General features: G+C 36.0%; 1 protein-coding gene and 1 pseudogene across 1 annotated transcript in view; one reads left to right on the top strand and one right to left on the bottom strand.

Moving 5' to 3' along the window:
- COL21A1 (collagen type XXI alpha 1 chain) overlaps positions 1 to 1,826 on the top strand; it is a 272,179-nt gene extending 270,353 nt beyond the window's left edge. Inside the window, exon 30 of the mRNA XM_001371647.4 lies at positions 634 to 1,826. Coding sequence (XP_001371684.2) covers positions 634 to 821 — 188 coding nt within the window. The 3' untranslated portion in view covers positions 822 to 1,826. The remainder of the gene's footprint in view (positions 1 to 633) is intronic.
- An 8,325-nt stretch (positions 1,827 to 10,151) lies between these two features.
- Positions 10,152 to 16,877, bottom strand: LOC100616691 (polypyrimidine tract-binding protein 3-like; annotated as a pseudogene).
- Between the last annotated feature and the right edge of the window lie 5,833 nt (positions 16,878 to 22,710).

The following is a 22,710-nucleotide window of genomic DNA, read 5'->3' as shown; positions in this document are numbered from 1 at the left end:
TGAATATAGCAGTTTGATTAAAGCCAGAAAGAAACAATTGGGCATTAATTCAATAAATATTGCGTTTTGCCAACAAATGTGTATGTGTAAAACAATAAAAACACATAATAGAAATTACACATTTTAGATGTACAAGAACTGTAAATAAGGAGGAAAAAAAATCTTTGTATACTTTCTTTTTGTACATGGATCCTGCCTTTACTGCTTTATTATGAAATGCCCCAAAGACTCACAAAATCATGGATTTAAGCTTAAAAAGAATCTTTAGAAATCATTTAGTTTTCATTATAAGGAAAAAAAGGCTCAGAAATGTGAATGTCACACAGATCAATAAGTCACACATGAGGCATTACTAGGATTTAAACACAGGTCCTCTGGTTCTAAATCCAATACTCTTTGCACTCTCTTGCATACTAAAGAGCAAGAACATGTCACAAATAGAATTGTCAGTCCCTGAGTAATTGGAGGATAATTAAATTTTCAGGAAGGGAGTTTTTAATTACATCAACATTTTAGCTTAGTTATTTGGAAAAGCATATTATTTTTTAAGAAATTATATTGATCTAGTGAATGTGAGATATGAGTATAATCAGAAGGTTGTCTGTTTCTTGTATTAATAATATTTTGTTGTAGGTCCTGAGGGTCCTCCTGGAATTAGCAAAGAAGGTCATCCTGGAGAACCAGGGCTACCTGGCAAAGATGGAGACCCTGGAAATCCTGGAATACAAGGACCAACAGGACCTCCTGGAATCTGTGATCCATCTTTATGTTTCAGTGTGATTGTTGGAAGGGATCCATTTAGAAAAGGGCCAAACTATTAATTTGTGATGCCTTTATCAGCAGACTAGGCATGGTGCTTTTCTTTTATGGTCTTTCAAGTCTCAGGAAGATTACCAGCAATAATCCCTTGAAAAAGAACTGAAGTACCTCGGTTTTGTAATGAGAACAATGAAAAGATCAAGCTGCTTCTTAGTCTTAAAGGCTTCTCAAGATGAAACCTTTACATTAGCAGCATTAACTAAATGGTCAGGTTTCTTGTGAGTCCATTAATTTGAATTAAAATTGAAAAAAAATTTGCTACCACCATTGCCTTGTAGCAGTACAGTATTAGTTGATCCGATGCCCATCACTGTGAAATGTTTCACATCCAGTCTCCATGCAGTAAATCATCTGATTTCAGTTTCATGTTTGTGTGAATCTCATGGTTACGTATACTTCATATTTCATGCTTGTTCATTAGCCAAGGGGGAAATGCGTTTGGTTATTGAAAATTACATGTAATTTCCTTTAAGTGCATATAATTTCCTTCATAGATTACATAATTAATGACCACATTGATTAATTTAAAGTCAACTAGAAAAGAAATGATCTTAGACAGATGATACTAAAAAATAGAGCATGTTGTAGGAAAAAGTCAGTTTTATCATCATTCTCCTGTGTGTTCAAACAAAAATTGGGATTCCAAACCCACAAATGCTGAGGCCTTCATTCCCCATGCTTTCTGCCCAACTTCAATGTTTGTTGTACGCCTTCATTTTCCATTTTATTCACTACATCTGTATGTTAATGTATGTTAATTTTTTTGTATGTAGCCCTAACAGGAAAAAAAAAAAGGCTTCAGTTGAAAGGAGAGCAGTTGCACAAATCCCACTGCACTTTGACCAATTCAGGCAGATGGTTAAATTAATATTGCACAGTCATTGTACTGTATGGAAAAGCTTTTGCAAAGAAGTGACTTTCAGATGTCTGGTTTTTCAGTTGTCATGCTATAACTTTTGTACTGTGCTTGACATTCAAGGTCAAATAAAATTTTGTACAGATTCTGATGATGATAGTGGAAGTCATTCTTTATACATTTTTCATTCGTTACATTCACTTAGCTGTTCAATGGAACTGTTAACATTTTCCATCTTTCAGGCATTCATGTCTATTTATTGGCTACCTAGTACAAATCCCTGCTTCCAAAATAACTTTCTTCTAACCAATGAATAAAGGATGAATATAATCTGATATATTTTTCTAGACTCTCTGAATAAGAGTTCATCATGGCCATTGAGACTCTTGAATTTTGTCCATATGTTGCCTTATTATATTCATCTAAGTGTTAGGATTATAGGATTATGGATCTAGAGCTGGAAGGGGCTTCGGAGATGACCTAGTTCAAACCCCTCCATCTTGGAGATAAAGAAATTAGTCCTAGAGAGAGAGGTAAAGGGCTTGCTCAGGGTCCCATATATAGTTGAGAAGAGAGCTAGGATTTGAATGCAGGTTCTCCAACTAAAAGGACAGGGTTTATTCGGCTTTGCCACACTGATTCCTTGTTAGCTCTTGCTTGAGTCGGAGTATTTAGATATTTATTGAGGGCCATATAAATCAGAGGTGTAAAACTCAACCTCTGGGAAATAAGTATAACAAAACTCCAGAGTGTGGTCCCAGATTAAAATGTAACTGGGAAATGTTTAAAAATATAATATAAAATAGATCATAATTTGTGGTTTTCTAAGTCCATATGTGGTTCACAGGAATCTATTTCTATTTGAGTTTAACACTACTGCTGTAAGCCATACTTTGCCTATCATATATCACTTTCCTTTTTTCTGTGCTGGTAAAATTAACTCCAACAATTCCCTAAATTCATAATTTATTTGTGTGTGTATGTGTGTGTGTTTATGTGTGCATGTATGTGTCCTGGAATGTCTTCTATTCCAGGTACCTAAAGCCAGGTTGACCACTGGAATTGGAGTTGTAGCTGCAAGTTTACTATTTCTTTGCATGACTGAGATAAATGTACCCATTTGGGATTCCACAATTCACAGTGCTACTCTTCTGGGAGCATAATGGGAGAAGGAATATATTTTAAATTATTTTTTCATTACTTAAGGTATTTTTTTTCTTTCCGCATCAAGACCATACCAATTCCTTATAAGAAATATTCACAATCAAGTGGAAATGGTGAGTTTTCAAGACTTAAGACCTCAGATCAAGACAATGATAATCCAAGATTACAGAGTAGATAAAGAACACTACATTTTGCATGAAATAGAGGTGATGGAATTGATGTACCAAATGATATATGGAGTATATCTAATCGTATCTGGAAAGACCTAGAGTGAATATATTACTTTCTTCTCCAAGGCTGTTAAAAATGGATTTGAAGATAATAAAGCAGGATATTTATGGCATTAGGTATTTTCCTAGAGAATATTGGCTAAAATCCATGTTAAGAATTGAGACAGTAAGAATTATTGTGACCAACTCTTTCTCTCAAATAAATCTCACTTAGGAATCAATCTTATAATTACAAATAATTTTTATTATGTCAGAATAGCTTTGTGGATCTTGAAGCATCATAGTTCTGTAGCAGAAATGATTAAAAAGTATTTAAAACTCATTAGACATTTTATTTAAATGAATGTTGATTATAATGAATAGTGAGCATAACCAATTCTTTGCAGTTTACCCAGATCAAGAGTGAAGCTCTTAATCTTACACCAATTTTTAACAGAGAACACAAGACAGGAAACTTGTGTTGTTTTTAGAAGAATTCAGAGTTTGGGTCCCCTTTCTTCCTCTGTGTAGAACACTGAAAAACTGGGTCTGAGAACTAGGCTTTTATAATCAAATGTAATAATACATTTCATCCAAGATAACGGGACAAATTCCAAAATAATACTTTTGCCTAGATGGGCCATCCACATGAATGGATATTTAGAAAACTAAAGGTTGCCATTGGTTCTCAAAACATTTTTTCCTATGGGCTTTTCTCAAAGGTTAAATGTTCCACCACCAGCAGACCAATGGCATGGCCTTCAACTCAACTAGAAAACATTCTTTTACTGTGTTCCCAGCAGATGGCAGCAAAAAGCCAAAGCCCTTATGGCTTAAATGTCACACTGTTTCTGTTCTTACTTACTATGTGTGTATAATTACTGCTTCATTTTTTTCGAATGACTGAATATAGTGAGATAGCTTAATTACTAGTTCATTCCCTCTAAAACAGGAGTTAAAGTAAACACTTTAATCATGGTTAATGAAACAGCCTCTTAGATGCTTCATTAGTTCCTAGGTTTGACAAAGCAGGTTGTCTTTTATTGTTTGCTGATCTTTCCTTTAATTAACTATAAGAAGCAGAAGTGTCTAGCTTGAGGGAAATGTAACTTCTCAGATCCTTAGCTCCTGTTACAACATCAGAACATAATACTTTATTTGACCAACCTGGGAAAGATGGTATTCATTCAAATGTCAATAGAAATTGGGATCTCTTAGTTTTTAAGAGATCTTTAGTCTAAGAGTTGGAATAAGGCTTTTAGTGTCTAGGATAGTCCTCTGGCAATGTAGGTGATATAGTACATCTTAATAGGGGATAAAAGGAGGTCATTTCATGATTTTTCTATGCATTTGGTCAAGGAATATGGGAAAGCTAGGAAAAGTTCCTCAAATTTCAATTCTATAGATTTAAAAAAATGATAATTGCTTTTCTTTCACATTTTTTCATCTCAAGTGATTTTTTTCCAGATTCTGATTTTGATTTTTAGTGCCCTAAAAGGGAAGACAATATTAAGTCCCAAACCCAACACTGTTCTTGTGCTTTGCCTTTTTTCCCCCTTAAAGAAAAGGGAAGATAGGGTCTGATCCTTAATGCCTTCAATAGACAATATGAATAGAAAAATATTCATTTTAAAGTGCTGGTAGAAAAAATATATGTGAGCTATTAAAAACTAGCTTTTATAAAAGGGATGATGAAGGAGTTAAGAAAATTTCAAGTTTCTAACTTTAGGAAATGGAAGGCTTCTTTGACATAGAATTCTTTTAACGATTCTGAAAATACAGTTGGGCAGGATCTGAAGTGAACTGAGCATGAGTAGGATCATGGGATCAGAGATTCAGAACTAGAAGGGATGTTAAAGCTCTTCTAGTGCAACTCCTTCATTGGGCAAATGAAAAAAACCCAAGGTATACATAGTGATTTGTCCAATGTTACCCTATCAGTAAATGATGGAGGCAAGATTCAAATCCAAGACATTCCATTAAATCCATTTGTTTTCTACTATATTGGTGACTCATAGCCAGTTCAACTATCTCTACAACCAATGTAACTCCTGAGAATAAGATAGAAAAATGATGACTGACAATCACAGATAGCTTTAAGTGTTCCAATGGGCTTTCTCTATCTATTTGAGTCTCCTGAAAACCCTGTGATATAGAATCTACAGTTATATTCTCTATTTTATAGTTGAGAAAACTGAAACTCAGACCATTAAGTGGTTTGCCACATAAATATACAATATCAAAAGTGACATTTGAAAGGTGATCTTTTTGACTCCAAATTCAACTATCCACTGTGTGTTAATACAATTGTATTCATATGTAAAATCATGTTAATGCATTAATAATATTATAATGTTAATAACTGAGTATCTACTTATTAGTTAAGACTCCCTTTCTCTCTACATTAAAAAATAAAAAGGAATAATAACAATAAAAAAACTAGCTTTTAATTATATATTATCTATATTAAATTACATTTACTATTGTACTTATTTTTAATTGCTGGAAAAGCTGCTTTGAATACCCTTCAGGATCACCTCAAGCATCTTCTAACCTTTTTATTCACCACATTAAAAGATTTGGTTACTCTTAGCAGTATCTTGTTATAGAATGGTATCCCCATTTTCTAGGGTCATACTTTAAGACATAATAGTGAATGAATTACAGATGGAAAGCTGTGGTATAAAGAGGAATAGGCACTGACTCTGTGATTTCACTGGTGTAAGGAACTTCCATAGGACTCTCCTTGTCTATCAATTCAGGTTCTGCCATTTGTAAAGCTTGTAGCTTCAAAAAATTGGATTTGCTTAGAACAATGGTATAAAACTGAAATAGAAACAGGGACCCCTAATCTGTACATAAAAATCCTTCTTGGCTATATGTTGACATAGTTTTAAAATGTGATGTTTTTCTGTGTTTTGTTGTATCTTTATTTTGTTAACTATTTAACAATTTCATAGTAATCTGGTTTAGCCCTATCCTCTGGCCACATATTTGCCATCTCTGACTTAAGAGTTGTGAGAGGTTTGGTGCCTTGCCTCAATAAGCTCACACAAACAATATGCAGAAGAGGCAAGACTTGAACCCAAATTCTCTTGGCATTGAGGCTAGGTGTCTCTGCTACTCTAGGTGGGCTCTCAGTGGTAGAAGTGACTGATAATATGGGAAGAGAAAAGTAATACATTAAAGGCTAAACTACAAAACATTAATAGACAAGCTTCCTATGTATGGGTTGTGCATATTTGTAGAATGCATATTTGTAGTAGCTTTGCCTTGCTGAAAATAGTGATAGAAATGAAATATTGGAAAATAGACTTCCTTGAAGACTTAAACAAATAACAGCAACAAATAGATTTCTGTGACTTGAACATTTTCTTATTTAAAGGGAAGTACAAAAGTTTTCCTCTGAAGTGGTTTTGAATAACTGTGTGGTCCTATCCCTCCACCTTTCTTCTGGTCTTGGACCATGGAATCTCACACAGTGATTTCTCATTAACTGAGACTTCTGGAATCTGCCTTCCAAGGCAACATCCTTCTGGCAAATGCAATGTGAATTTCGGAGTATTAGTCAGACATTAAATACCCTGTGATATCCAAGTCTGCAAAAGTCATAACTGTCCCTGTAAGTATAATTTCTCTATCTCTTGGCAACTCTTTGAAACCCCCAAGGTAGAGGAACACTTTGAACAGGATGAAGAATAGGCAGAACAAAAAGAAACTTATCTCATTTTTCCTATAAGATAGAGTGGTTTCAAAATCAAATCTGAACAGTGCTGTGAGCTATAATTGGTGATCAAAATAAAATCAGCTGTGGAATTAATCAATTTGAGAAAAAGGTAGAAAGAGTACACGAAGGCATTCTGTGACCTTGAACAATGGACTTAGCCTTTCTTTGGATATAAACTTTCTGAACTCTAAAATGAAAGGTTTGGATTAAATGATTACTGCAGTAACTTTCCAATTCTAATCATTTCTCATTTCTATCTTCTTGGGGCACCAAAATGTCTGGCCAGTTATTAGCTCCATATCTCTCATTCATTTGATGGGTAAGAAGTATTTGGTTGTCCTTTTCAATTGGTGTCACTCTTGGAGAAAATGACCATGATTTTTTATTTCAGTCATGTGATATTGGACTCATTAGGAAAGAAAGACTAGAAGTGATTGATGATGAAGGCCCTGGCCAACCCTGGCATGAATAGATTCAATTTAAACTGAAAAGCATTCATTGTTTGCCTCCTAAATGTTCTAGAGCCTGAGAATTTTGGGGTGGCAGTAAGATGAACAAAGAATAGTCCTTATTTACAACTGAATTTGAAGAAGGAGGTAGACATTGTTAAAAGTTTCATAATAAAATAGAATATGCTAAGGATAGAAGAAAGCTATAAGCCAAGGGATATAAAAATCTGAAGAAAGAATGATCATGTCTTAAGGGATTTAATGGAAGGTTTGTACTTATCATCAAGATCTACCAAGGACCATGGGGACAGAAAGTCAGATGTCAGTGGGTAGAATCGTTTTGGTTCATTGTCTCAGAATTTATCTCTAAATAGGACCATAATCACCCTGAAACTTTTGTCTCATTGTTTTTGACACATTTTTATTTTCTTATCTGGGGTCTGAGAGGAAACCAAAAAAGTCCTAGTTATAGATTTTTTAAAAGCCTTTGGGAAGACTTCTCTCTCAATATTTTGTTTCCATCACCATGTCTTCACCAAGTTAAATAGCTGTCTCTACATATGTGCACAATCCAGAGATTACAAGTTTGCCTGTATATATCTTGTAGTTTGTTCCTTAAATTAGAGCTTTTCTCTTCCCACCACAGATTTCCCTGTCTGTGGTTGATTCACCATGAATTCCTCTTTTTCAAGTTGCTTATCAGTTGATGTATTTTTACAGAGAGAAACAGTATGATTTAGCAGATTGAGAGTCAGCTAGAAAGACCAAGACCCAACTCTCACCTCTCATAAATGCTGGCTGTGAAACAGTTCGCTCAACCTTGTGATGTAGGCAGCTCTCTAAGGCTCTCAGTGGCATCACAGGTGTCAAACCTGCATTGATACAGGGCATCCTGAACCAAGAGATATCTGTGTGAGGGAAATGTCAGATGCAGTCTCTTTCCTTGTCCTCTCATCTCCATTTTGATATGTCCCATCATTACTTCAGTGGGCCCCATTTTTCATATATAGGCATATGTACACACATAAGATAGGTATAGCATATACATAGACATAATTGTGTGCATGCATACCTATACAGACATATATTAAAAACATTTACATTTAGACTTGACTAACCTTGTTCTAACATATAAATGCTATACTACTTAGTGATATATATATATATATACATACACACACACACACACACACACACACACACACACACACACACACACACATATATATGGGGTGTTCATAGAGCATCTTTGATGTAAAGGCTTGCCAAGAACTTTACATGGCTGTTCATCTACCTTTGGTGTCTACCTTTCATCCAACTGCTCTGGTGCAAATCTCTACCATCTCATGCTTGGAATATTGCAATAATTTACTAGTGAGTCAATCTGTCTCAAGTCTCTTCCCATCCTCATCCATTTTTCCATTCAGATGCTCCAATGATTTTCTTTATTTTCCTTCATCTGACTATGCCATCACTCTACTCAGTGAACTCCAGTGGATTCTTATTGTGTCCAGGATCAAATACAAATACAAAATTCTCTGCTTGCCATTCAGAGCCCTTCATAATGTATCCCCCTCCTACATTACTAGTCTTCTTACTCCCAAATAAATACCCCTCAATTCATTGAGACTAGAATCCTTGCTAAATCTACAAACAAGACACTCCATTTCTTACCTCTGGGCATTTTTTTCTATCTCTCATTCCTAGTATGTTCTTCCTACTCATCACTGCCTATTGCCTTCCCTAGCTTCCTTCATTTTATTTTTGTATCTCCAGTGCTTGGCAAAATACCTAGTACATAGTAGGCACTTAAAAAGTGTTCATTGATTTGTTGAATGTGAAATCACTATTTTATCCACTTTCTTATCATCATTCTACCTCTTGTAAAGGTTAAAAATTAAAGGTTGGACTAAATTTATGAGAAATATGGTAACCGAAATTAATTACTCAAGTCAGAATGACTTTTTATGGTAGTTTATTTACAAAAGGAGAGTGAAAGTAAGGGAAATATGAAATGAGGATGGATAGGGTAAGATATCTAACCTAACACTCGTAAATATTTTGTTCTGGTCCCTGGCTCAACCCAGGGAGGACTAATTAATCTTCAAACAGAGGGCCCTCAGCCTTCAGTGGAGGGTGATGAATAAAGCAAGGGCTCCAGCCACAAAAGCTCTTCCAAGATAGGGCCTCTCTGGAGGCTAGTCCCTCCAGAAAGCCAGGAACAGGAGTCACCCTTTTCACTCACCCACATGGCAGTCCTAAGGGAAAGTCCAAGAGCTGCCTCACCAATACCAGAGTCGCAGGTCGATGAAGCAAATCCTTCACCAGCCTCCAACTTGAACTCCAACTGAAACTCAAACCCTGAACTCAGAAGAACTCCTCTCACAGGAAGTTACAACTGCTTTTAAAGATGCTTCTTTGTGTCAGTTCCTGTGCTTTCCTCCACTTTACATGTACCAATCACAGTCTTGGAATTTTCTTAGGACTACCCAGGGGCAGTCGGTTCTGATTTGTCACTCACTTTTAGCACACATGGGTTATAGACCTCCCCCCACTCAAGCATAAAGTGGGGTATATACACTTCTGGTGATTAAATCTAAAAGTGGGGAGGGGAGAGTTAATCTCATCTTCACACTTTCCATCTGCAATCTTCTCCACATTGATAGAACCTGGTCAACATGTGAGTTGGTGGATAGATTTGTAATTGAAATCATCATAATTTGTGCCTTGGATTATGATTCTCAATCCATGTCTCACTGATGAATGGTGATAGTAAATTATGTATTTACAATATTTCTTTTTTTCAAACTCAGCAATAGTTTAATTCATTATTTTGTTAAAGAGGCAGAACTTAAACTACTTCAGTCTCTATCTGAAGGTTTTACTGAAATTGTGGTCCAGTCTTAAAAGGAAAGTTCACAGAAAAGTTAAGTCATTGATTTTAAGAAGGAGGTTCTGAAGTGGTTTTTCTCCAAGGTCATGATTATGAACTCAATAAGTATCTGAATTGTTTCCTCCACTCATCCCAATTGGATGAGTGCCATTTTGAGATTTTCTGGAAGCATTTGAAGGCTTTAGCTGTATAACCAGCTTCTGTAAATAGATTCCACCATAACTGAAGGTGGAATGTTTGAAAGGTGCAATTTAGTAGATGGTGAATAGATATTTTGGAAGTTCTTGGATCAAGGCTGTAAAAATAGAGATTTTGAACCCTAGACTTCAATCCCCAGAAGTCCTTGGTATTTTCTATATAATTTCACCTGAGTACCCACGAAAGAGGCAAGATCACAATTGGTATTTAACTGGCAGTAATGCCTTCCACGTGTCTTCTCTGCCATTGCAATGATGTAGCAAGTGTAGCAAGTAAGCTAAGCGTGGGGATTTTGAATGGGCTAATCAGTCATGGGCATGTGGGTTTTTATTTTGTATCTTCTCTATTCCTTGATTTCTAATAATCCTTAATAAACCTCATAAAATAGAATATTTTTATTAGTAGAGATGTAATTTAAATTTTACAGTTTATGGCAACCACAAGATTGGAAGAGAACTTCTCAATTTTTTTTAATAGCCTAGATAATTTTTTTAAGTCACATTTCTTCTCCAGCCAAGGCTTTTCACCTACTCTCGCAAAGCTTCTGATTCAGCTCGCTCCTGCTGCCTGCTTCTGCACTCCAGCCATCCACTCTTGCCTCCAGTCATCTGCTCTGAACCTGCTTGACCTAGATCACTCTCCAGCCCTATCCCAACCCCAGCCCCAGCTGATCTCCAGTTTCCTGACCCAGATCGCCCCAGGCCCAGCCCCAGGACCCAGACTGGTGGTAGCTGCCCCTGTGTCTTCAGAATCACAAACCGACTGGTAAAAATTGGAGTGTTCTTTCCTTAGGCAACAATTAGCCTCTGTGACAAGGAAATCACTTTAAAAGACTGATATATATTAATTTAAGGTCGCCAAGGAATTCAGCTATGTAATTCCTAAATGAAAACTCAAGTCAGCAGTCAACCTTTTATGGAGTTTTAATTACAAACAGGAGGAAGAAAGGTATTAGAGAGAGAGGGGGTGGGGTGGAGAGAAGGGAATAGGGCTTAAATACCCACTCTGCTTAGGCTGGGCCAAAAGGCCCAAGCCCTTAGATAGCTGAGGCAAAGAAAGGAGATCAGTCCCTATTACTCACGTGACCAAAATGGAGAAACAGTCTCAGGGGCCCCCACCTCCAGCTTCCTTCAGAGCAAGCCTCTCAGAGCACCTCTCCAACCACTCAGAGCCAAAACTCTCCAACAACCTCCTCAGTCCTCAGACCCCTCTATCTTTAAGGAAACCATCCAAGTTCCCTCCCCTCAGTTCTCACATCTACCAATCACTGTCCATGTCTTCCCTGTGCCAATGGTGGCTCTAGCTTAACCCAGGACCGCCCAGAGGTCTGTGGCTTTGCACATGTCTGTTGAAGGTCATATTCTCAAATAATTAAATCTTGATCCTTTGCGGCAGCCCTTCCTAAATCCTGTTAGGACTGAGTAGGGTGGAAATTGTATTTTCCAAGACCTGGTTCTGTCATTCCAAGTATATCTATTGTATCAATTCTAAAATCAATCATGACTCAAAGAAATTCCTGTTCTATGCTTAAGCATAGGTCAGAGCCCTTTCCATTGTTTAGCAAAAGGTTTCTGACCTAAAGTAATCTTAAGTAGGGAGGAGAAGGAACCTCCCATGCCAATGGGGTTCACATTCCAATAGACTATCAGTAAGAAATTTTCCAAGTATGAAATTTCCCAATGGTGAAATTTCCAACATTTATAAGTCTAAGAAATTTTAAGGTTTACACCTCCACATGGCAGGGGACCTGGAAGGGGGGGGGGGGTAAGAAGAAAGAGACTTTTCCAAACAGGAAGTTGATTACTAATATAGTGTATTCTATGAGAGAGCTGTGCATTGCCTATTTCAAACAGCTTCTACCATTCATGAGTGCACTGATCCTTTTATTTATTTTACCTGAGATTCAGGGGAGAAATTCATCTCCCTTCAACTCTTTGCCATTTGGACCTGCCCAATTTGAGATTTCTAAAATCCATGTTCTCCACTTTGGGAAATCCCACAGTACTGACAAAAGGAATCTCAATGGATTAAAAAAAAAAAGAACTTTAAAGAGACTGGAGGCTAAATTTTTAAGACTTTTCAGACTCCAATATTTTATAAAAATCTCTGTATTTTATTGCATTTTGCTGATTGTTTTGTTTAAGATTTAATTTTGTTGGTTTTAAGTTATTATATTAATGTATTCAATACTATTGTGTTATACTGAATCATTTTAATGTACTGGATTTTAACTACTGTTATATTCTGTTGCTTTTCCCCTATAACATACTAAACAAATATTATTGAATAAGCCCATATTAAAAAAAAAACAGCCTTTTTTCTATTTTGACTTTGTAAATTGTCACCTAGAGAATGGATAGGCTTCATCAAAACTGGTTACAATTGTATAACAACCTTTAGAAAATGTAATGAGCTAAATATTTCGAATTGATTTTAAGGGGTCTTTAGACATGATTTTAGATTTTTTTCAACAACTGATCATTTTGCCTACCTCTAACAGGAGGTAAGGTCCATTTTAGTAGCTGAAGTGAAATAAAATTATAATCCCCACATTTATAAAAATGTGAATGAATGGGACATCACAGTCTCACACCAAAGGAGCTGGGAAGTTAATCCCAGGGCATGGTACCTCTGGATGGCTCCCTTTACTTCCAGCAGAACAATCTAGATTTCTTGATGATGTTCTAGACCCAAATACATTTTACTTTGTTTAAAAATATGTTTGCCAAGGTTGAAAGATTTGCTATATCTGTAAAAACTTGTGACAAGTATCCATTTTCTTTTTTATGTCATACAACAACTTACATTAAATATGATAGTGGTTTTGTTTGCTATTGTAATTAACTGGGCTATTGTGAATTTTGGGGACTTTGATACTTTTTGAATTTACATTACCTGTTGTACTACTATTCTTTATAAAAAACTGTTACTTTGTGAAATTCATTTGTTTGTACTCATAGTGGGTGATGGCCAGGTATGAAGAGGAAATGGATCTCATTTTTGGTGAGAAACCTTGTATTCTACATTTCCTTAGCTGACACAGTGTGTCAGTGATTATAAGCTATATTTTTGAATTTAAAAACGCTTTTATTATTATATTTTGCTTGCATGTGCAATATACTATTTAAGTTTTTTTTTATTTTTTCTCTCCTTTTTATATTTGAAGCATATGTCACCAGTATTAAGATGATTTTGCTGTAATATAAGTTTAAAATATATTTGCTATAATGTCAACACATGCCCCAAAGCTTGAGACTATAAAAATGATGCCATTAATTGTTTAAAAAAATTTATGTGACTTTGCTTAATGATTCTGTCTGACTCCAGGACAAGAGAATACAGAAAGAACCATTGCACAGTGCCAAAGAAGCACAAAGCTAAACTGCATAGTGCCAATCAAGCACAAGGTCAAAGAGACCAACCAATCCTGATAGGGTTGATGAAAATTTTGAGCCATGAAAAGAGGACTTGAACATGTTTGGGGTTTGAGGTTGTGGCTGTTTAACATGTGTTAAAAGGCAGGTCTTCCTTGTTCCACATTCTACCAAGTATCTCAAAATTTGGTTCCTACCTGGCTCCTATAATCTAGTCCCTTTTCTGTCTTTCATAGTGTGGCAAACTTTCTGTAGTCCTGGCTACTTATTGGGTAAATGCAACATTGCTTAAATCATTTTAATTGGGCCCTGATTCAAGGACCTGTTATAGATTTGTTTTTCCTTTACTTAGAATTTTTACACATAAGACTTTGATAGTCTATATTTCATCCAGAAATTATCTTTTTTATTTGGATTTTTTTGATGTTTTTTTTCTTTCTCTTGCCAACTGATTCATATGCCTCATAAATCAGCCATGCATCCCTAAATGATCCCTGTGTTTTTCAATCTCCCTCTTCAGGGAAGGGGGGAATGTAAAATATTATTATTCTTTTAAATTGAAAAGTTTAAATTCCTTTTGAGAAGAATTTTAGGTTAAGAAACATGCTACATCTCCAAATCCAGAAAGAGAACTGTTTGGAGAAGACACCATGAAGATGCCTCCACAGACAACATGCTGCACCAGAAGATCCAGAGTGAACTTTGGGATGTGGTGATTTCAGCTGTGTGGGGTTGAATGCATTTGTTTTGTATGTATGCTCTTATGCCAAAGGGGACTGACCCCTAACTGACTTTTTATCAATGCACCTAGCAATTATTGGTTTTGTTCTCCTTTCCTCTTATCCTCAATTTATTGTAATTTCCTAGCTGGTATGTTTACAAGACCCACCAGAGAGACTAGTCTTCCTCGGGCCTCAGAGAGAATTGTAAAAAATGGAGATTTTGAACCCTCGACTTCAATCCCTAGAAGTCCTTGGTATTTCTCAGAATTCCCTATAATCTCACCTATGTCCCCACGTAGGCGAGATCACAATTGGTATTTAACTGTCAGTAACGCCTTCCACGTGTCTTCTCTGCCATTGCAATGATGTAGCAAGTGTAGCAAGTAAGCTAAGAGTGGGGATTTTGAATGGGCTAATCAGCCATGGGCATGTGGGTTTTTATTTTGTATCTTCTCTATTCCTTGATTTCTAATAATCCTTAATAAAATTCATAAAATAGAATATTTTTATTAGTAGAGATATAATTTAAATTTTACAAGGCTTCATAAAATGATGTAAAGGACTATTGCTAAAATCCTTAGACAAACCTTGGTCTTCTTGGCCCTCACAAGGAAGCTGGACTAACATGTTTTGATAAGAGTCACACAAAATACTTGTTAACTGGGAAAAAATACAGGACTATTAAATAGTCAGAAAAACAGGAAAACCACTCTAATGAAGGAAAGGGGTTCAGTACGAAATTAGACCTCTATACAGCTTTGCACAGAGTTCTGAGTATTGAAAAATCTGGTTGCTCTGGTCACTGCCCCCTGGGAGAGCCAATCACACTAGACCAACAATTCCAAAGATCTATTAAAGTAGGGAAGTTTAAATACCTTTCATGGGGAACACAGGGACCCAGGATGAAGAGATAGGTGAGTGGCTTTACAATGGTAACAAAGGAAAATGAGGAGTTCTAGACAGGAATAACAGTGAGGGCATTTACAATGGACACAAAAGGAGAAGATCCAGCACTTGGTAAAGGACTTTAGCCTAAAGGGAGAAACTATAGGGACAAAAGAGATACTTAATATCTGATGGGATTAACCATCCCTACTTAAACTACTTTAAGGTCTATTATTAGTCTGAGACTCTGAAGTTGGACTTTCCCTCAGGGAGAAACTCTCAAGTGACCAGGTCAAACTTGAGGCTTTCCCTTTCAAGCTAAGTAAACAAGGGGTCATGGAATGTTACTAGGCTACAAGTTTGGAGGCTTTTAGATTCCACATTGACACATCTTTTCATAAAGTCCCTGTCCACTCAAGTAGTTCATGGCTAGTTGAGCTTGATCTGTGTCTGCCATCTGAACCAAGACATTTTCTTTCTTATTAAACATAATCTTCACATGCTATTCATCACCATACACCCCATAAAGGATAAAAAGTCCATGTGGTGTGATAGCATCAGGACTGAGGTGGCTGATAAGCAGAACAGAATTTCTGGGTCCACCAGGAACCCCAGGAATTGCTATCCATTCAATGACAGCAGAAGTTGTAATAGTTAAGGGACCAAGAGCTCTAGGAATAGCTGGAACTGAAAGACCTGTAGCTTGAGGAAATCCAATGGCTGGGGCAAATCCAGCTGCCCCTGCAAACAGTAAAGAAATTATATCAGGATCACCAAAAGCAGAAGCCATAGTAGGATCAAGGAATGGTTGACCATCACCAGAAGGAATGTCAAGGTGAGTGAAATCTCTGCCTTTGTCATTATCATACTTCACATTGAGGCTGGTTAACTTGCAGAGGTCAATAAGCAGAGTGCAGCATGTACTATAGATATACTGGCCATCCAGGGCCATTTTGGCATAATGTGCATTCATTGGGTCAGCACACTGAAACAAGGCCTGAAATTGATTGTTCTTTGTAAATGTGATGATCCTCAAGACTATTCCAAACTTGGAAAAAATCTGATAAAGTACTTCAAGAGTGACAGGGTAAAAGAGCTTTTCCACAATCATGAAGAAGAGGACTTTCCCCAGGAAGAACTCTACCTTCATTGTCTGGGGCTGCAGTAAGAGCCAGACTTTCAGACTGGACACCATTCACTGCTTGCTATACAGTTTGAGATCAAGCTTGATTAGGTAGATTGTCAAGCTTTAGGTCTCTGTGATGAGAATACTGAATAAAAAAAAAAGGCTGACTTTGGAGGTGAGGAGTAACTGGAATTTAGTAACAGTTTCCTCAGAAGCCATTTCTAAGAATGCCTGGCTTATTCCTTTCAACATCAAGGGATTGGTTACCTTGCCAAATGGTAGACCTAATGATTAGACCTCTGGTTCAGTAAAGTCATTTCGAAGAAGGAGAGCAGGGAGATCTATCTCCTTCACATTTCTTGCTTGTCATTTCCATTAGCTGTTGGAGTTGAACTGTTCATGGTAAAAGGTCCCTTGGTGATACCAGAAGAAAGAAGTTCATCAGATCCTGACATTTTCTAAGCAGAAGTGATCTGGGGGCTGTGGAGAAGGAACACCAACTACAACTCTGCATCTCTGGCTTTCCAAATGTCTCAACATAGCAAGATGTGATTCTGATTAGTTATGCTGAGGGGGAAAGGGAAGAGGAGGAGAGTGAGAAGACAGGAGGTGAAGGATTCACCTTCAACCCCTCCACACACTATATTCCCTTACAATATATCTTGATTTATTGTTTGTGATTATTACACTCTAGCGTTTTAGACAGTAGTCAAGAAAATCTCACAATTTTACCATGCATTGGAGTAGGATATAATTATTTTCTTTTAAATTATTTTCTTATAATTAAATGTATTATATAATTAAATTTCTTATAATTAGATTAAATATAATTTCTTATAATTAAATATTTTGTTCTGCTATCATGGATTTATGACTGAAAATTTTTTGTTTATTTTTTTGATAACTCCAAGTGCCCTTTTAAAAATGTTATTTATTTAGGTTATTTTTCCATGGTTGCATGATTCATGATTTTTCCAACCCCACTTCCCTCCCCTACTCCTGGAGCTGACAAGAAATTCCACTGGGTTATACATGTACCATTGTTCAAAACCTATTTCCATGTTATTCATATTTGTAATAGAGTAATCTTTTAATGCTAAAGCTCCAATCATATCCCCATCAAACCACATCATTAATGATATATTTTTCCTTTGCATTTCTACTCCCACAGTTCTTTCTCTGGATGTGGATAAGGTTCTTTCTCATTAGATCCTGTGGATTGTCCTAGGTCATTGCATGGCTGCTAGTAGAAAAGGCCATTACATTCAATTGTGTCACAGTATATCCGTCTCTGTGTACAATATTCTGGTTCTGCTACTTTCACTCTGCATCATTTCCTGGAGGTTGTTCCAGTTCACATGAAATTCCTCCAGTTCATTATTCCTTTGAGCACAATAGTATTCCATCACCAACATATACCACAATTTGTTCAGCTATTCCCTAATCAGAGGGCATCGCCTCATTTTCCAATTTTTTGCCACCACAAAGAGGGTAGCTATAAATATTTTTGTACCACTATTTTTCCTTCTCTCTTCTAGGTACAAACTCAGCAGTGGTATAACTGGATCAAAGGGCAGGCATTCTAAAGCCCTTTGTGCATAGTTCCAAATTGTCCTCCAGAAAGGTTGAATTAATTCACAACTCCACCATCAGTTCAAGTGCTCTTAAGGCATTCATTCATTTAAATATTTGAGGGCCAATTCTCTGCTATCATCAAGGCTAGACACTTGTGTGTATGTGAGAGAGACAGGCAGAGAAGCAGTGACAGAGTCAGAGATGGAGAAGAAGGGTAAATAAGAGTTTCTGTCCTCATGAAGCTTATACATTAGTTTATATTCTCTTTTTCTAATTTTATTCTCCATGAATAAAAATGATAACTTTTTATTCCCTGTTACATTTTAAAGTCACCTCTGTTGCTTCCTCTCCTCTCCATCCAGGAATCAGAAGCTTGCCTCAAGGCTCCTCTCAAATACTTCTTTCAACATGAGGTCTTTTTCCTATTTCTAAATGCTTAGAAAATTTCTTTCCATTCACCTGTCACCTCCAGCCCAGAAAGAATAGGCAAGCTCCTTCTTTTAGAGAAGATATTATTTTTCTTTATTATCTTTGTACTGTCAAGAACAGAATATACACTTAATGGATGTTTTGTTGAATGAAGGAATGAATGAATGAAGAGGAAAAAATATTGTTAGTTAAACATTCTGGTTAATTTTGTTCTATGGAAAAATAAAACACTAGCTTAAAAATTAAGCCCAAGAGTTAGTCTTGGGGGAAAAAGATGAAAGTGAGACATTGTGGAGAGGAGAATCCATGAGCAACATAAACAGTTCTGGAATAACACATTGCTAAGATCCACAAACTCATTCCTTATACTGAGTCACTGACTTTCTGGTGACATTCATGTGTTATCTAATTGTCAAAGGAATAATTTCTTCTCTGGCTTCAAATTCTGGATTCCACAGTGCTGATTGCTAATGAAATAGGGTGTTGGGCAGGAAAACTGATATGGAGGGGAGTGAATATTAGACATCTTGGTACTTTAGAATCAAAATTTGGCCTGAAGGAGAAAGAAAAGAAAAAACTCCACTAAACAGTTCAGGCTAGTATTATCTAATTTCTACACTGGAAATTGGCAAGAAAATACTCTTTCCCAAATATGTATTTACACACACAAATTTTTAAATGCCTATCAAGCCCAAAGTTCTTACATAATGTCTCCCAGGGGGGGAAAATGCTGAGTTTGAAAAAAAAATCACAATACTTTGTGTGTCTGATTACCGAGAAGATACATGATTTATAAACCCAATGAACCAAAGAATGGGATGGATTTTTCTCCCTTTTTTCAGTGTTTTACAATTTCAAAAGAACCTGGAACAGCCTTTCATTTTTCCTTTCTACTCATGTTAAGCCACAAGTCATAAAATAAACTTTGTTGTGTGTGTGTGTGTGTGTGTGTGTGTGTGTGTGTGTGTTGAATTTAGTTAATCAAAACAATCAGCCATGTTGGTTTTTATTTGACTTAATGGGTAGTGTTTTCTTTTTTTCCTTCACTCTCACCTCCTTATATATAGAGACTTTCCTATTGGCCTGTGTGGGATTCTTGTTTAGTTTTGTTGAAAGTAGTTTTAATTGGAAGTAGAGTAGAATGGAAAATATCCTGAATTTGGCAAGAGAAGACTGGAATTCAAATCCCAGATCTGCTACTTTCTACCTTGTGTGATCTAGGAAAGTTCACTTTATACCTTTCGGATTCATTTTTTTTCTTGCTTAAAATTTGATGGGGTCACGGCACAGGCATTGGACTCCATGATCTCTTCCATAAACAAAAACAAGTTAATGTAACCAGGTTTCAAGGAGGAAGGAGTTGGGACAGGAGATGGTAAAATATTATTTCAGGCAGAACAAGTATTATTAACAAAGGTACATTGAGGGATGCAACGTTTTCTAGATAAGAAATTATAATAGTATCTAAGAATTTTAGAAAGTCAGATCTAAAAGGGGCCTTTGGAATCTAATCAATCCTTATAAATGACTTTACTGAAAACCAAAAATGAGAACTTGACTTTCTCAAAGTCATATATTTAGTAGCACAACCTGAACTAGAACCTAGAACCCTATACTGGATGCTATGCCACAACTGAGAAGAAAGTTTAATGAAGCATCATGTTAATTTGGTTATTATAGGAAAAAAGTAGGAAAACTGGAATTAAGAGATGTCTTAAAATTCTGTCTCTACTTACACTCACTAGATATGGGAATTGGGATAAACAAATCCATTTTCTTGAACCTCAATTTACTCATTTGTAAAATGGGGATAAAATTCACATTGCTTGCCTCATCATATTATCATGTATATTTCATGGAATAATGAACATAAAACACTAGGAAAATTTCAAAGTTCTAATATAATATTAAAATAATTTTATGGAGCTGTGATATTATCCCTCACTGATTCAAAAAATGTTTATATCAGTATAAATTGCCTCCAACTAAGACATCTCATATTCTCTTAACACAACTATGTGTTCTTCTAAGTCTTCCCCAGAAGCTGTATGCATCACCTTTTAGATATTTTTACACTAAATGGAGACCTCCACTAAATTTCAAAAACTCTTCATTTGATTCTTCCATTTTTCTGAAAAAAATATTTTTTGCCATTTTTGTCTAAACTCCTGGAAAAGACCATCTATACCATACACTTTCACTTTGTTCTTAATCCCTTATACTCTGACTTCTGATACCACCATTGCTCCAAAACTTCTCTCCAAAGTCACTGATAAATTCTTGGTTGCTTAATCCAATGGTCTTTTCTCAATCCCCATTCTTCTCAAACTCTGGGCAGCCTTGGATAGTGCTGATCACTCTCTTCTCCTTTTCTCAATGGTATTTTATGTCATTGTTTTCATGTAGATTATTATTAGAAATGGATTATAACCTATTTGAGACTAATATGTATCCTTCCATTATCTCCTTTGAATTTTGTGCAATACTGATTCCTCAGAGACAATTATGTTCCAAGAGTTTTAAGTTTTCTACATTTGGAGAATATATGCATGTCTTTATGTTTGTATATGGACTTATAAGTATATATATATATATATATATATATATATATATATATATATACTCATATGTGTGTGTGTGTGTGTGTGTGTGTGTGTATAGAGGGGCCCCCATATCTGTGAGGGATATATTTCAAGACCAATGGTAATTGGCTGAAACCATAGATACAAGCAAACACCTGCTGACCTCATATATATATGCTCTCAGTTGCTGCTCCTACCCCTTGGCTTACTGCTCCAAGGCCTCCCTGCACCCCCATTCCCCACAAAAAGACTGGGGAAAAAGTGAAAATGAAAAAAATTAAAGTGGAAATGGAAGAAAAAATTCAGGGGGTTGGGGGACTTAGACCTTTTTGTAGTAGATTTCCAGTGCTTTGGATTGACCACTGATAACTGAAACAATGGAAAAATAAGGGAATATTACAGGATATGTGTGTATATACACATTATATACATATACATGCATACTTACAAAAGCATATACACATATATGATATATTTGTAGGATTTTGCATGGAAGCAGCTTGGAATCATTGAAAGCACAGCACAGTTTCCCAGATGCAATCCAGTCTGATTTCTTGTGATTTTTCAAGGCTTAGCCAACATCAATGTTTATCTGTAATGTCTGACTCAAATAATATGTTGTTGTTCAGTTGTTTCAGCCATATCCAATTCTTTGTGACCCCATTTCTTGGCAAAGATATTGGTATAGTTTGCCATTTTTTTCTTCGGCTCATTTTATAGATGAGGAACTGAGGCAAACAAGGTTAAATGACTTGCCCAGGGTTACATAATTAGTAAGTGTCCCAGGCCAGATTCTAAGTCAGGAAAATTAATCTTTCTAACTCCAGGACCAATACTGTACCCAGTGTGCTATCTAGCTTCCCCAATAGATATAGATATGCATCCATTTAAAAAAATTTTAAATTAAAAAATTAAATTAAATTAATTAATTCAGAATAGTTTCCATGGTTAAATGATTCATGTTCTTTCCCTCACCAGAGTCTACATCCCCAAACATATCCTCATCCACCCATGTGATCAAGCAGTTGTTTTTCTTCCATGTTTCTTCTCCCACTCCATTTTTTAACTTGACAGATTGTCCCTCCAAGTGTACATCACAGTTACTTTTAATATATTAGATTTAAATCTTTTAAGTAATCATGGATTACATTGAGGAGATTTTTCACTTTACTGGAGCTTGATGGAGTCAGATCACAAATGGGGAAATCTTAAAGCCTATTATATTAGGGGTCACTCATACAGGATATCTTCATTGACAATGGTGAAAAACTTTAAGCAGCATGTGCTTCCCTCATGTCTTCCTTGATGGTAATCATTAGGGAGATATTGAGCATTCATCCTTTATCTAGCATTTACCAAGGGATTTTTACTTTTTTTTTTTACCATGTGAATGAGAGTTTCTAATATTGTACTTAACAAGTCAAATGATTTACAAATTTGAATAATCCCAGAAGGATATTATATTTTTTAACTTTTCAGTCAGTAATATAGCTTCAAGTAGGTTGCATAGTGTACAAGATCATATGGAAAATGTACTTTCTCATCTCATAATTTTATTAAGAATATTATCAAAGTATACATAAATATAGATGAATCTCAGACTGACTTTTTAAATATAAAAAAATCTGAGTCACTATGTAGACATCTCTCCACAGCTTTTTAAAATTAATATCTGCCTTGATTTTTCCCTATTCTTTTGGTA

Source organism: Monodelphis domestica, chromosome 2 (assembly GCF_027887165.1).
Source record: "Monodelphis domestica isolate mMonDom1 chromosome 2, mMonDom1.pri, whole genome shotgun sequence".
Taxonomy (NCBI): Eukaryota; Metazoa; Chordata; class Mammalia; order Didelphimorphia; family Didelphidae; genus Monodelphis; species Monodelphis domestica.
This window is presented reverse-complemented; position numbering and strand designations above follow the sequence as displayed.